The sequence below is a fragment of the Spea bombifrons genome, chromosome 7, assembly GCF_027358695.1.
Source record: "Spea bombifrons isolate aSpeBom1 chromosome 7, aSpeBom1.2.pri, whole genome shotgun sequence".
Classification (NCBI taxonomy): domain Eukaryota; kingdom Metazoa; phylum Chordata; class Amphibia; order Anura; family Pelobatidae; genus Spea; species Spea bombifrons.
Window position 1 is genome coordinate 37,992,492 of NC_071093.1, and position 16,858 is coordinate 38,009,349.

The 16,858-nt window shown below is 37.0% G+C and overlaps 1 protein-coding gene across 1 annotated transcript in view; it reads left to right on the forward strand.

Moving 5' to 3' along the window:
• Positions 1-16,858, forward strand: part of DNAH3 (dynein axonemal heavy chain 3) — a 104,838-nt gene that overhangs the window by 31,982 nt on the left and 55,998 nt on the right. The window contains exons 9-21 of the mRNA XM_053471658.1: positions 261-386; positions 793-985; positions 1,909-2,088; positions 2,667-2,803; positions 3,478-3,583; positions 4,793-4,971; positions 6,566-6,750; positions 7,559-7,682; positions 8,979-9,132; positions 10,417-10,561; positions 13,129-13,340; positions 13,830-13,921; positions 15,238-15,352. Of these exons, the coding sequence (XP_053327633.1) occupies positions 261-386; positions 793-985; positions 1,909-2,088; positions 2,667-2,803; positions 3,478-3,583; positions 4,793-4,971; positions 6,566-6,750; positions 7,559-7,682; positions 8,979-9,132; positions 10,417-10,561; positions 13,129-13,340; positions 13,830-13,921; positions 15,238-15,352 (1,948 nt within the window). The remainder of the gene's footprint in view (positions 1-260; positions 387-792; positions 986-1,908; positions 2,089-2,666; positions 2,804-3,477; positions 3,584-4,792; positions 4,972-6,565; positions 6,751-7,558; positions 7,683-8,978; positions 9,133-10,416; positions 10,562-13,128; positions 13,341-13,829; positions 13,922-15,237; positions 15,353-16,858) is intronic.

Below are 16,858 nucleotides of genomic sequence, written 5' to 3' on the forward strand. Positions count from 1 at the left end.
TTAGATAAAACACCCACCTTCCTGCTATTATTTTAGTTTCAGTTTTATAATAATGTTATTAATTATTCTTAACAACAGGGCAATGTTATGTCATCTCCCGAGTACTGGAACACTTTTGAACAGTTACCAGAATTTTTTTTTGCTTAAAATATTTTTTTATATTTAAAGCTTACCCATGACTTTCCCTACCATGACCGTTCACGCTGCTCTCTCAATCTGTGAGAAGAAATCATTTCACTGTGCCTCTATTCAATCTCTAGATTTGCTGACTTAAGGTTTGTGCGAACAAAAGATCTGCTCTCTGGTAATTTGCCTCTGCTTCCTGCTGAATTTGAAGAACTAGTCGACAAGCATTGCCTGGAAGCTCGTACCACACTACAAAACAAGTAGGTTCATTATACGCACTACTGTGCTGCCCTATACCTGTATATATATATATATATATATATATATATATATATACCTAATGAGACCGATAAGCCTTCAATTTTATAAAACACTAGTGTACTAAAGTGGATAAAACATGGCCTTCCATTATTTGCTCTTACTAATCCTCATGATGAATAGACATATGATACAATTCATTTTTTCTGGCTATTGAGGGATTAACACAGTGTTGGACACTTGAGATGCAAGAATGCTTTATTACACCCCTAGGTAACAACCTTCTTTAAACAATGAATGCTGTTTCCTAAACTGATCAGAAATAAACAGAGATTAGACCTTAATTGTGTCAATTGTGGTTATGGGTATTTATTTTTTATTTTTTTCACTATTTATTGTGAAATGCAGGTGGATACCAGCTTGTGCATCTCTCTTCGTATCACAAAAGGATAAGTGGATTCATTTAGTTCCCCAGAATGATGATGACTCGACCCAGGTGGAAGAATATTTTGAATGCGTTTCCTCTCTTATGTCGTTGCAACTGCGTGGGATGGTTATCGGTTCTCTTGAGGACTTACTTTCTTTTTTCAACATACACAAGGTAATTTAATTGCAGATCATGATGCAAAGTGATGTACATGTCCAAATTGTGGTACCCAGACAAAAAGGAAACAAAAAAACCTGTTGTACTTGATGAATATGTTTGTGATGAATGAATATAATTTTTATCCAACTGTCCCAATTAGTTTTTGTGCTCTGCTTATTTGTTTACACCTCCATAATCCGACTGAAATGTCACAGCAATTTGCAATGTTTTTCTCATTATCTGTTTTGTGTAGTTTTTTTAAACCGACAAAATGTAAGATTTGGAAAAAAGACACAAAGGTTTCTTGTTCTAAAGAGAAACATTTAGAATATCAGAACATTCCTTAAAGGGATACTCCAACATCGTAGGCAGATGAATGCATATTAAAGTACTTTAATGCTCATTCTCCTTTCAGAAAATTAATAAATATACCATGGTTCCTCTGTGGTCTGACATTTTGCACAAGTGATTGGTTGCTTGAAGCAGCCAATCAGTGACAGGATTGTGCTCCCATTGAAATCAATGGGAGTGATTTCTGCACATGTACGGAGCCTACTGGAGTTGAGTAAATCATGTGACAGGTGATGTGCTTGGACAAACCTGCTGCCAGCCAAAATCGGGGGCAAATTCATATGAGGTCATTTCCCAGAATCCCTTCATGCACCTGCAAGGGACACACCATGACAATTTAAAGGGACAACTCAGCGATTACATGCAGTGACATGCTTATGATGGCTGGAAGGTCTCTTTAATACATATCTGCACAATTCTCAGAATTCTACAGTTCACAAAAGTTGATTCATCTTTGTAATGTTGCTTACCCTTAAAAAAAGGCAATATACTTTATTAGAAACCCCAATAATAACAGTTAGTTAAGCTTTATTTTAGAATATTGGCCGTTATTAAACTCATTATTTTTGGTGTTATTTAATAACCAGGAGGGAAATGATTTTGGAGATACATATGATGAGAGAAAATTCTTCGCTCCTCAAGTTCTTATAATCAAGCTAAAAATCGAAGAACCCAAAATTGTGTTCGATCCCGTTTTGGAAGAATGTTGGAATTTAATAAAGCAATGTTTTTACAAGGTTATTCAGAGCGCTGAAGGAATTCCAAAGGTATGTGGCAAACTTGTGTATTAGGCTTAAAAATCAAATATATTATTTGGTAGAAAATGAGTAGAGATGTTTCATTAAGCTGAGTCGGTGCCTTTATCCTGTAACTGTTATTTTATTATCTTCCATAGACTTAATAAACAGTATGAATTATATATGCAGTTATCCGTCAACTAAACCAAAGGATTAACTCTCTATAAATCAGCTTATAAAACGTAATTTTAATTTATAAAGTAATTATGCATCTTTTCTGCCAATTAACATGCTCTATGAATGAAAAAGATAATGCAGACATATTCCATTAGCATTTCTGCTTGCTTAAGAAATTCAGAGGCTGGAAAAAAAATAGAGTTCATACATGTGACTCTTTTTATAACTGTTTTATATACTATATAAATATGGTGTTTATCAAGTAGACATAAGCAATATATATATACCTAATTAAAGCACACCTAATGTGGCCACCTTGTTCCTGGGTCAACACAATTTTTCCTCCACATTATTCTCATTATCCATGAGTTGAAATTGTAATTATATATTTTTAAAAACACTAAGTAGTTTCAATCAACTGATATCCGCAGGTAGAAGTTGAACTTTTCCCTGACCTTCAGTTGGATTGCTGGTCCCTCCGCTCTGTCAAGCCAGAAGAGTCACTGGTTTCGGAATATGTCAACAAAACAATGGGGATTTTTAACAAGAACATCATTGGTCCAAAGAAGTGAGATATTCGTTTTTGTATTCAACATTCTTCTCTAAATGATAATCCAAAGAAGCGTTAAAAGGTCATCAGTGTTCTAATATAAGAAGTGGATGTTAAATCGTTGACTCTGTCGAGCACTGTTATTCATAACATGGTGCCTTCCATTATAATGTAAGAGAAAGATGGATATTTAAGAAAAAAGTCAATATGAAATCAATATGGAAAGTGCCATCAGAAGGAAACCAATTTTTACGTAGTAGTCAAGGCTTCATATTAATTAAAGGGAAATAAATGTTGATAAATCAACATTACCATCAAAGGAATGAAATTAGGTCCCTTCATTGTTTTTTAGTAATATATTTGTAAGGACACTATTGTGCTTCTATCTTACTGCATTTATTGGTTGATATTAGCAAATGACATACAGTAGGGAGGATCTACTGCCTTGCGAAATTGCTCCTAAACGCAAATCCAAAGGGAACATGAAGGTGGCTAAACATTTCCTGTCCAGTTCTATGTTTTATCTATGATCAATACTAATGCCATTAATGCTATACCCCCATGCTGCCCTTAATAGCCTTTTTTTGTTATTCAGGAGATGGAATTTATTTACCTTATAACTTAATAACTGGCAAATTGATCATTTCAGTGTTTTGGCACCTTTAATGATACGCTGTGTCCTCCTCCACCAGATACTTAAATGTTTACAAGAAGTACAGTGACCTATTAAACCAGAAGGCTCTGCAGGACATTAATGCTTTCCTCACAGAAGAACATTCACTCCAGGCATTTACTAAGGTAATAGAAGAAATCTCAGTAAGGTTTATTGCTGTTGACAGAACAGACAGCAGTGTATCTCTGGAACATGGACTATAAAGAAACTGCTTTATATTAACAATGCCATAAACAATCATTTTTATCCCACAACCTTGCGCAATACAGCACTACCAGTTTAATGTGTCTTTTGAAATGGATTTGAAAATTATCAATGCTCATGCTGAAATAATGAGGCACACTGAGTGTGAACTATAAATATCTATCTTTTAATGATTATATGCCGCTTACTAGAGCTAAAAATAACAATAATGTTGCACAGGAGCCACCATTGATCATGGGAAGCAGTAAATAATGGTGCCTCTGTTGTGGTTAAAGGTGTCCGCGGAGTCAATCGCACTGTCTCCTATTAATTGTCCGGCATAGTTTCAATCAAGGTCTGTTGTGACATTTACAAATTCTAAGGCCGTTGGATGAATTCCAAAGAGTATCAGAAAACAAATACACCTTTGGAAGAATGTATGTACGATGTGAAGGTCCGGGTGTTACCGGGTACTTTTGTAATATTATATGATATCTGTGTTGGGACTGCATGATTAGTCATGAACGCCCAGGAACGAAACATAGAAACCAGTGATGATACATTTAAATTCAATGGGGGTTATTTATAAAGAGCAATTCTAGTGCAAAGTAGTCTTATCTCCCTGACAACAAATTGAAGGTTTATGTTCATAAGACAATCCAGTGGGTTGGCAGAGTACCAAACAGAACCTGAGGCAAGAAGGCGTTTTGATGACTCTGCCAGTGCTCTCCTTTTTTAATACTTTCAGAATACTAATATAGAGTTATTATCCTGTCAGATACCAGATCAATTTCTACACATCAGAGGCTTTTTCTGGGGTGACCTCCTAGTCTACTCACCCCAGGCAGCTGACTTGGCCTATTCTAGTTGGATGTTAGGGTGTGTTAGAGTGTTAGGTAGCTGCCGAGCAGAAGTGTTAGAGACTAAAACAGCGGAGGGGGTTTAAACGTGCATGGGATAGACATAAAGCTATCTTGAACGAAAGTAAAAATCAAGGACTTATTGAGTTCTTTACATCAGGAAAAATGGATAGACTTGATGGCCACACAATGAGGAAGACGAAGAAGGTTACTGGAATGTCCTTCACTACTAGTTTTCTGTAATGGTTGTATCATGGATAATGTGCTAACAATGACATTTGGTTTCTATAGAAAATTAATAACCTGTCGCAGCTGTGGGGAGAGATTGCATCCATGCATGTCACTGTGCCTTTGGCCATGTTTTGTTTGGATGCATTGAAACTCAATGAGGATCTTTGCACCAGAACCCAAAAACTGAAAGATCGTCTGATTCAGTTTGAAGTGGATGAAAACAGAGAGCTCAACAAGAGGTAACCCATGTATACAAAAGGGGAATGCGCAAGCGCTCCAATAAAAAAAAAAGGTTTTACACACTTTATCGCAAAGAAGACTACTTACCAAGTGCAGAAAATTTAACTTTAATGCTTTAAGGGGAAAGTGTTGCCACCCCAGTTTTTAAATTAATTAAATTGTACTTTTTGTTTTCCCGTCAGTTTAACGAGGTAACCCATGTATACAAAAGGGGAATCTTGTAAAATATTTGTATGAATTTGCCAGTTTGGTTAATTTGTTCGATTATCCGAAAAATGAGGAAAGGCCCCCAACGATACAAATGAAAAGAAAGCAAAGAGCTCAGAATTTTTGTTTTGCATTTCACTGCTCTCTCACATTCTCTCACACTTTTTCATTCTCACACTCTCTCTCAATGTCTCCCTACCTTCTCCATCGACTGATTCTGCTTCCTTGTCTTCTTTCTTCATACCTTTCTTCCCAGTATCAGTTCCGTTAACAAGTCCTCCTGAGGGCTTCCACAAAAGGGCAAAGTCTCCATGCACACTCTTTCCCCGATATTTCGGAAGGACTCTAAGAGTATTACAGACGGATTTGCAGAGAAAGAGAAGCGTTTTTGCACTTCTCTTTCTCTGAGAATCCATCTGCATTATTCTGACTTTTTAAAGACATGCCGGAGATGCCCTCAGGGGCATCATTTTACAGACATCATTCCCTTTTTGTTCCTAAACATAGAACCATGCCAGGTTCTGTTTAACAAGGTGGGCACTATAAACATCCAAGGGTCTAGGGCTGCAACTTTGTCTAAGTAGCCTAATTTCCACATCCGAGCTTGCTTTATGATGCATAAATGAACTAAGGTAAAGGGCGGATGATGTGATGTGAGGACTAGTGTTACTATTAATACTAGTAATTTGAATGTATTTGTCTGACACAGCTGTCTTGCACCAGAAATAATTTCCCTTCATGCTCTGCCAAGTAAATTTTAATTAACAACATTTTATTAAACCATCGCTAGCTATGCTGAATAGTTTGACACACTCATAATTATACAAGAGATGTTTGTATTGCTTTCCTATGAATTGTCATCTGTTTCATGTGTTATGTTAATGTACCTGTTGTATACCGCCAGCCTTATTAGTGCCCTGTCTGTTTAATAAATCCAACATGACAGGGACATGAATTACATTACATTTTAATTATGTATATTTTGAAGACCATGGGATTCATTCCTTTTTTAATTCTACAACTGAGTTGATGAGCATCTACTAGGACAACTGCAAATTAAAATCTGCATAAATTATACAAAATGCAAACTTTTGCATTGGATAGAATTTTTAAACAAAAGTCAAAAAATAATACACTTTTTCACAGTTTCTCTCTTTCTGCGCTGTCATCAAATTCCTGAAAAAGCAGCAACACAAGAAGAACTATCTTAAGATGTCTTTAAATGATCTCAAGCAAGAGTTGTTTTCTCTAAGAAAAAAAAACTAGATCAGCCAGAGCTAAAAAATATAATTGAGTAGTATATATATATATATATATATATATAAACTTGGAATATGTACTGTATTTTTAATATATTGCTGTAATACAATATTTCATTTTTTTCAGTATCTGTTATAAATACAGTAGTATTGCTGATAAGGTCAGTGAAACACCAACCACCACTGCGGATTTGGTGGCCCTCACAAATTTTCTAAGAACCTCCAGTGACGTCACCGTTTATAAACTAAAGGACGAGATTTCAGAAGCAGCAAGCAGATTGATGTTCCTTTTGGACTATGCCATACTCAGTTGTAAGTATATGTCTGCTTAAAAAAGAGGAATCTTAAATCCCAGCAGACCTGCTTTTGTAGGCAGTAGGAGTCATGAACCAGTCGTAGAGATCTTCTGATCTCCCCGACCACCCCATGGAGCTCTAAAGTCAGTGGAAGTCTGTGCTGCGGCAGCTGAAAGCCGCAACTTGGATCTTCATGTCAGGTGGGCCGAGTGACCACTCCTCTGACCCAGGCCACTTCTGGCACTAGTTATGTCCTCCCTAGTTTGGACTCCTGAAATATGGTGAATGTAAATATACCCCAATAAATCTGGTCCACCTTGTCTTCTCACATATTTTACTCTGATGTCATTGGAATGTGCCTTGGAAAGTGCAAATCTCCTTTGTAGTGCGGTGGGAAAAAATGAGACATAAGAGTATTGTGAAAAAAGGAAAAGTAATTCCATATTGGAACATTAACTTCCAGTCCTAAAGACTACATGTTTATTAGTGTAATCATAAATAGTTTACACGATTATGAAATAACTCCTGATAGAAAAGTGTAACATTAGAATTATAGAATATGTATTTGGACTCTATTCTTCCAAATATGTAATCTATTTGAAACATACTGCATATGTATAGGTATATGTACACACATTTATATACACATATCACTGCCTGCAGCCACTATCTGAACCCTGCGGACTAGACCTCCAGCAACCACTGAATATGTAGGTGGAGAAGGACCAAGTAAATTAGATTGTTCAGAAAAGAACCCAGACAACACACCGAATCTTCCAAATCTGATCAATCCTAGGAACTAAAATACCCATTTCTGTTTACAGATGATGATCTGAAGCTGAACAGTACAGTTTTTCATTGGCCGGAACAAATAGAGACAGTATTTCAGGTCAACAACAACCGCCTTATGACTAGAAGAGACCAGGCTGAGGATGACTTAAGGAAAAGGTAGGTTTACTGACATTGTGGGGTTCGGAAACATGATACTAAAGATGTTTTAATTAAAATGTTATACCAGGGTCACAGAGAAATTACGCTTTCTATGTTATCTAAGATTATCTAAGATTCTCAGACATCTTTTCTGATGAATTTTCCCTGGATGTGGTCTTTCATCCAACCTCAGGTCCATTAACCTATTTGACTACTCCCATTGATAGACCACAATATCGCCTAGCATTGGTTGCTTGAAAGTGATGAGAAGTTTAGTCCAAATCTGTTAAATAGCAGGCCCATGCCCAAGCCACTCCAAGAATTATCCTTAACTTAATTCTTGTTATTTCCATGGGCCTGATTCTGTTACACAAGATGGTATTATCACTATGTATTTCCAAAATTAAAGTTACAATTACCAGAGCCCCAAACACAGATTCCAAACTTTATATACCGCACGGAAAACGAAATTAAGAACAGTCAAACCAAGACTGATTCCTTTGTGCATGGTACCAAATGGTATTCACATTTCAGTTCTGGACTACCCTTGTAGGAAGGACTATAATAATAATCAACGGGGATTTGTCAGGAAACTGGGTCCATACGGAGGACTGTAATGACCCAGCACGCCCAGTTTCCTGACATATGGCCGCAGGCACTTACACATGTCGGGGGTTCGCGGAGTGGAGTCTGCATGCCGAACTCCTGAACTCCATCTTTGGGCGCGCTGGGTCATTACAGTCGTCCGTTTGGACCCAGTTTCCTGACAGTAATGGCACAAGTGAGGATACACTGTATGGCAGACTAATAAATTGCTATTGGAGATATTGCATTTGACATTTCGGTTTAATTTATTTTTTAAGAGTCAAAACTATTTAACAGTCCAAGTGCTGTTGGGGTTGCCTGCTTGAGATATACAGAAGCCATTGGAGCATGAAGGAAAACATTATTTCTCTAAAGAGCAGCTAAACCATTCATTAAGCAACTTGGTAGCTGACTTATAGAATTGCCCTCTGTCTCTGCTGTGGAGCCAGCTTTTGATGGCGAATAGCAAAATGATTGATGCGTTGTTGGCTTATTATTACCAATGAGCTTTGAAAATACTTTCTTCTAGAACCAAGAGGTCACATGGCATCTTTGTGTGAGCGTTCCTGTTCCCATAAGCATACGCACATGGTTGTAGAATTAAACCTAATTATAATGTTAACAAAGAGGAACAAAAAGATAAAGAAAATCAATTATTGCTAGCAATTGTGCATTGAAATAAAAAATGTATCCACTAATATGGTAATGCATCGTCTGTTGTAATGGCAGGCGTTCGGAATTTGACAAAGTCCTCAAAGGCTACAGCACAGAAGTTGAAGCATTTAAGAAACGTGAGACAGCCACCGTGGACGAGATGAAGAACAATGTTGAAAAACTTAATGAGTTGGACAAAAACTTAAATACAGCCCTGGCAGAATTTGAGGTTAGTAAACGGAACTAAATTGATTAGCGTAACATCAGATTGATACGCAGCTTATTTTATGCTGCATGGAAACGATGTTGTCCTGTATATCTTGAAAAAGCTGTGCCTAAATGCTCATTAGGACGTACCAGTACTTCCTGACTTGTTGCAGTGGAAGAGACATCTCCCTGCTGCTACTTGGGAGATCAGGCTGTCTTTTTACAGCCTAAACCCCCGTCTGTCAACAGAAGCCAGCATTGATGGCTTCCTGCTGACCAATTATCTTTAATGGCGCTAATGGCGCTCGGTGTGAGCGCTGGCATTCTGTTGGTGAGATCTGGTGTCCACCAGAAGGTCACTGGAGGACAGGAAAGACCAACAGGTCATTGACAGGTCATTGCTCATCAGTGACACCTTCAAGCAAAGTTGCAAAAAAATAGATTTTATAAAATTTTCATTTTTTACATACTACCTCTCGCAATTCTTTTTCCAAATTAAAGCCCTATTTTTCTGAAACAAAATATGTCACTTTGTATGGGTACATCAAACACGGAAAAAGGGAAATCTTAATTAAACTCACAAAAATAGCAAAAAAGGCATGGTGCGCAGGGTACTAAAAAACCTTTGATACCGAAGGGATTAAAATTCATATACAACTCATACACATTCGCCTGGAGGAGAGTTGAGTGAATGCAAGTAAAAAAAAAAAAAGCAATCAACCAGCAGATCCATTAACCCATGAATTGCAAATGTGAGTCGGAAGTTTCAACTTGCAAAATTTACCTTGCATCGCTAGGAGCTGGTGAGATAGATATAGAGGCGAGAATTCCTCCGCGCATTTGCAAGGGGGGCAAAATGTCAATCCAAAGAAGAACAACAAAAATTCCAACAGCATACATTTTAGACAAAGAAGGCACATTTAAGTAAACGCTTCATGACAAGGTTCCTACAACATCCCTGTTTTACTCTAACTAGTTGGGTGCTTTTGTGTGGAAATCATGTTTATATGTGTTTGACACTGATTTTTACTAAACATATTATGTATATCTAGTTTTCTTTTCATTACAAAGCTGAAAATAAATATATATCAAACATGGCTGTCACAGCATTTCACAACAGTGTCAGCTTCACTTTAAAACTGATATTATTCGTGTTTTGAAGAGTGAATTACTGTGCGGAGAAATTGTATTCATTTTGCATGTATAATATGATTTTTATATAATACGCCTACGATGAAAAGGGAATATTAGCTGGAGGGAAGCATCCTATTTGTCTTTATAATAAATGCATTATGGTTTTGTACAGGCCATCAATAAGGAAGAGGAGCTGCTCGAATGGGAGAAAAGTCAATTCCCTTTGTTGCAAGATACAATGATAAATAAGCTTCCCTTTGAGCAACTCTGGATAACTGCTTACAATTTCCATTGTAAATCCGAGGAATGGATGAACAGTAAGTATTGGTTTTCAATGCCCAGGCCGCTTTCACACAGAGCAGCCTAATAGGACTTAGTTCTGTGAATATACTTGATCACCGATCTAATCAACTTTTAGATGCATCTAACGTCACTGAATTCTAGAGTTAACAAAAGTATGTGTGCTACATAGGATGTCTGCATTATTTAATAGATGAAGCTTTAATATGACCATTGTCTTATGTAAAATTGTTAGTTAATGGCAGATAAGAACCATTTGGCTTGCCTACAATGACCCCAACCTTAACCCCAACCTTAAAACTTCTCATTCTACTAGACATAATTTGGTCTCTGAAATGGCAGATTTAAAATAAGAACCAAAAATATGTGTATGGGCTAGATGAGCCGTGTCCACCTCAAACAGAAGATGTCATGAAGATCTGCTGGGGGAGGTATTCGAAATCAGAGAGGTTTTAGTAATACCATACAAAAAAGGTTTAAGATTCACTCATCAACAAAGCATCTTAAATTTTAGCTCTCTTGTGCCAATAAAGAGGAAAAAATAAACCCCAAGGGCAATCCAGTTCTTCTGTACAAGGAAACAGGTGGAATGCAGGCGGTATCCCTCTATGTGCAGGAGAGCATGGAGGTCCATATCTGGCCTAGCCTTTCTACTTGTGGTGGGCCCCAAGAGATCCCCAATGGGTGACATACCAAATACTCAGAGACACAGAGAGACACTTAATAGCCGGTCCTAAGGTGCATCCTCATACAAAAAAGGCTTGACATGCACCATAGGACAAGCTATTAAGCGACTCCTTCCTTGGTGAGTTACGTTTGAACCTTTTTTTGTATGGTATGGTTTTGTGCTTTGGGGATCTCTCTTGTGCCTAGAGAGATAGTAACCAGAATGTGCTGATAAGACTTATGGAGGCCAAAGTGTATGTCTGGGCCTGTTGGCTCTCATGCAGAGGACATTTGCCTTGCATTTTATGTCTGGGCTGCCCTTGTATATATATATCTTTAGTGATATAAAAGAACTAACGTTTGAGATGCTTCCAAGGCTGGATGCTCTGTAGGCAAGTCTGTTAAGCAGCTATCTGTCCCGGGTGACATCGCTGCACACCCACTGATACGCAACAAAAAAAAAATTCAAGGGCAGAAGAGGATTAACCAAAACAGAAACAGGCATCTGCTTTCCATTAAATACTGGGCAAATAAACAATTAATGAGGAATTTACATAATAATTACTTGACAACATGTTTTTATGGCGCAAAAATGATAAATATGTGTAAATATTCACACTTGCCAAGGAAGAATTATTTGTGCAGCTACCCTTGTCCAGACAGTCGTACGGCATTACATCAAGTCACGCAGTGAGCTTCCTTGACAAAGATTAATTACTTCACTACACAGTACATGTTTAATAGCTTTTCACATAATGAAAACAAGAACCAAATGATGCTAATATTAGAATCTGCCGTTGCACTCTTTTGGGTAGCTTAATGGTAAATATGAAGGTTTCATACACCGACTGAACAAAGGATCAGATCTACAACAGAAATAAACAACGGCGCTTACTTTACAAGATTTCATGGTTTTCATGATAAGGAACCAGGATCCCTCATGGCACCTCAACCTCTCTAGAAGGGGCAGACCTCCATGGAAACCCAAAACCCTGTCTCCATCTTTAATGCCCCTCTATTCTAGGAGCTAGAATGTTTGCTGCATATGAGTGTACCACTGTAATATACAGCCCTAAAAGTCACGATAATATGCACGTGTATATATATATATATATATATATATATATTATACTAAAATACATTATTCTTCTAAACACCCAACTAAACTACATAAACAGTTCTCAATCGGTCAGAGAGTCCCATAAAAATCCAGACCCCCTGATCATGCCTCTAACAGAAGCCTCCAAAATAAAGTGGTCCTCTTTGGCCGTTTGAAATATTGTGATATATGTATGTACCATATAGATCAGAGCCAACCATGTTAATAAATGTCTCTATGCTTACAGTTATACGAAAATGTGCCCTTGCAGCAGCCACAAATGTGCGTGAAAGCATGGCGCTTTTATAAACCTGAATAAATAAAAATAGAACATTAAATAAAAATAACATTAATGTAAATTATAGATGTTATTGCTGGATTATGGCTTCCCTGATACATATCAATGTTAGAATTTGCTGCAAACTGGAAATTTCTAATCTTGTGGAAAGCTTAATAGCGACATCAGATAGGTTTAGGGTATTTAGTGCTAAAAATGTATAATGTTCTGGTGTGTTAAAAAGTAAATTTGTATTTTTCTGAAAAGCACAGGAAATAATGTAAAAGCATTATTGAAAGCTGTATGAAAAAAAGACACTTGCAAGGTCAGCTTTCCGAAGTTTGCCATGATCTTTGTAAATGAGCACTTTATATTCAGATTTGAAGAATTTGCTGCGCCGGCATTTATATAAAACAGTCTTGTAAAATTGTACATGCTCTTTAAAGAATAGACAATACCTGGAATAAGGCATAAAAAACATGCAGTTTTGAAAAACAGCAATTTTCTCATGCGCCCTCTTACTGCTCCTGTCACTAAAACAGGTGCGTTCCAGGATTTAAATGCAGAAGACATCACAGAGGAAACTGGGAACATGTGGAGGACAATGTACAAGCTGTCCAAGAGCCTTGGCGATTTACCAGGACCAAAAAGGGTAGCAGAGAACGTGAAATTCAAAATTGATAAGTTTAAAGTGCACCTTCCAATCATTTCTGTGATCTGCAACCGTGGAATGAAGAGCCGACACTGGGAACAGGTGATGCGATGACTCCAAATTATCAGTCAGAAAGGGAGAACATACCTGCCTCTAGTGAATCTACCCCTAGTACAGGATCAGCCGTGTTACCTAAACCCTTTCCCAAAACACTGCTTTATGGGTGTTGGCAGCCCCTTTGCTGGTGAACTGGTAAATCATATTCAGTTTTACAATCTTTATCATAATGCCATTGAAAGGTTGACCCTCCAATTGTTTAGGACTAAATTTCCCATCACCCCCTTGCCTCAAATACTGACTTAGTAGGATTGGGAGCTGCTTCAACATACTTTTTATTTTGATGTTATTTTACTTTTAAGTGTTTTAGTGAGCATTTTTTTACCTAGCTTATTATATTAAAAAAATCATGTTTCAGAGAATTATTTAAGGAATACATTCTTTACACTATTTAATATTAGTTTACTGTGTAACTAATGTGATATCTATCTATTATTAAAGTAATAACACTTGTCTTTTTTATTTTTTTGGTAGATCAGCGCAGTTGTTGGTTTTGATATCACTCCGCAGCCAGACACTTCTCTGATTAGCATGTTGGAGTACGGCTTGACAAAATTTATTGATAAGTAAGTTATTATTTTCTCCTACGTGTTTCTTTTAGTATTTAGTATCGTATTCTTCTGTATTATACAGTACTGTGCAAATATTTTAAGCAGGTGTAAAAAAATGTGTGTAAACTGGTAAACTTGCTGGAAAAAAATGCTCAAACTTGTTCTGTTTGGTACACAAATGTAGTAGCTTAATCTTTCAGGGACTATGGATGCCGTAGAACTCCAGCACCTCGTACGTTTAGTTCGCCGAGTTCTATTATACTGAGATGATGATATATCCATTAAAACATTCCAGGCACCAAATCAAATAAAATAGCTCTGCTAAACCTTGTTTGTTTTCTCATATTTCCAAATAAATCGGTTGCTAACATCAGATATGTAGATTTTCTTAGGAACAAATACATCAGTTCCTACCTGTAATCAGAAAAACCACGGAGATATGATTAACCAAACATCTCTAAACACATTCAATTTCCTCAAACAATTTCTTTTTTCTTATAGCACGCATTTTCCTATCACAGGTTTGTGCTGAGCAATATGTTATCAGAACTATTCACAGTATGAAATGCAACAAGTTATTTTGAATCAAGGAGTGTTTGTAAAATACATCTTTGATTGGGTTGGAAGAAGGTGCACTGGAATTTGTTTCCCATGCCAATGCAATCTAAACTTTTAGTAAGGTTTCTGACAGACACAGCAGTGGATTCCAGCCCAAGAGGGCCTTAATAGAGGCAAATCATTCCTTGTTTGTTGATCCGTACGCCTCTGCCCAGTGGGATGGTTGGATCTTCTAAATGACTCCTTTACACTTCAGAGGCTCTTGACCTCCTTAGTATAGTTCCCTTCAACTACGTCTCTCTTCCCTACACAAAGAGTTGTATTCACTAAATGGAGAGTTGACAAGAGAGTTATGTTTCAGCTCCTTCACTTCATTATTAATTATGAAGGTCCAACCCCAGCAAGCTTCTGCTGAGCCTGACTTGCCCGGTGTAATGTTGAGGGAGTTATAACCACACATCTGCGGCAAACTCTCCCGTCAACTCTACCTTTAGTGAATATACCTCTAGCAGCACAAGGCAGCGACAGGTGTTGGCGCCCCAGGTCAGGCTTAGGGCAGCGTCCATATTAAATGTCCTTTCTGTTCACAACTGGTTATGAGACCATGCAACCTCATTTGACAATAAATTCCACTGTATTATATTTCCTTGATGTGATCCTTTGTTATATTAGTACGTCGAAGGGAAAAAAATATTATACCAATGTTAAAGAACAACACTATTGATGCGATTTAGCAAATTCTAAAATAAGCTGAAACAATGTGTTTATTGTAGACTGGAGCAAATTGGTGCCTCAGCAAGTAAAGAGTATTCTCTGGAGAAGGCCTTAGAGAAGATGAAAGCTGAATGGGCCAACATGATTTTCACCTTCGTCAAATACCGAGATTCCGTATGTATCCAGCAGAAATTAACTTTTTTCCACTAATGTGGAGCCTTGCGAAGCACTACTGAGAAAATGTAACAAATGATACCACCATACCAGTGTTTGTAACAGAAGCTTATAAAATGTTACTTCTTTATCATTTACAACATGTTGGGAGCGAAAAATAATCGCGCAGGAAGGATCAATGCATTCAAAATGCAATTAGCTTGAAAGGTCTTACAGAAAATTCGTTAGTAGATTCAGAATAATGGCTCTGTGTGTAATAACACAATAAGAGCCTCATTTAGCATGGAAAGGTTAATGTTATCAACAGTCACTTAGCAAGACAAATAACAAACTATTTCTTTAAAAAGACCATCAACTTCTTCACAAAGATAGCCAAGCCATGATACACAGCAAGTCGTGACGCAGCCGTAATTCATAGCTGATTTCATAATTCCTACTTTAACCTTAATTTAATCTTTATACACCGAAATGCCGTTCAACAAACTAACTCCCTACAAATAAAATCTATTGATCAGTGAACATATTATGGCTTTTATTTTTCCTTCAGTTCACAGAGAAACAGTAATTTCTCAAATAGTAGTCTTGTCGGAAAGAGATAAGCAGAGCCGTGCCAAGTCCTTCTTTTGACAGTTCTCTGAATGTCAATGAGAGAGGGTTTAGCTCTATTTTGATTAGTGAAAGGGTCAAGGAGATGTGCCGGTGATCATCTACATGATAATGGTTATATTAATATTGATGGTTTTAAAAAGATGCGGAAACATCAATTTATCTCTCTAATATATTAAGCAAATGAGCTTTGGCAGGCTTGTCTTAGTATTTTTTACATAAAAAAAACAACAGAAAGTTTTTGGGAGTTTTTTTTTCCAGTTTCTATGGCAATAACCTATCGGCACCTGCTTTTGAGCCACATGAAACGTATGTGTTAAGTGGTGAAAATAATGCATGGTAAAAAGGCTTGGGGATTCAGCTGCATTTAATAATAATAATGCTGCTGCATTTAGTTTTAGTGTTCATTCTGGTAAAGGATTTGCTAGAAAAAAAAACCTTCAATTGTAGGCAACTTAAAAGTTAGTTATTATTTAAGGTATTGGAGAATTGTGTTTTGGCTGTAGTATCTGTACTGAATCTTTTTTATTGTGGTGCAACCACTTCTTTTTAGTCTCTTTTGTGTATCTTTTTTTTACTTATTTTTTTTTTTAAATTGCAGCAAAGAAAAAATGTTTTCATTATGGTTTTACGATGTGTTAATGGATACAGCGGATTTATTTTAACCATCTATACTTCTACATGTCAACACGAAAATATTTATTGATTGTTGCGCATTTTTGAATTTATAACTAATGGGCGATTATCTGCTAATCTGCAACCAAGAGCTATTGAACCGTGGCTTTCAGACGTTGATTATTGTCTTACATTGCGATTCTGTGTTGGCTTAATAATACGGCTAATGGAGAAAGGTCATTACGGTAGCACAATTTTGTTGGTTTATACGCTCTCGCTAATGGA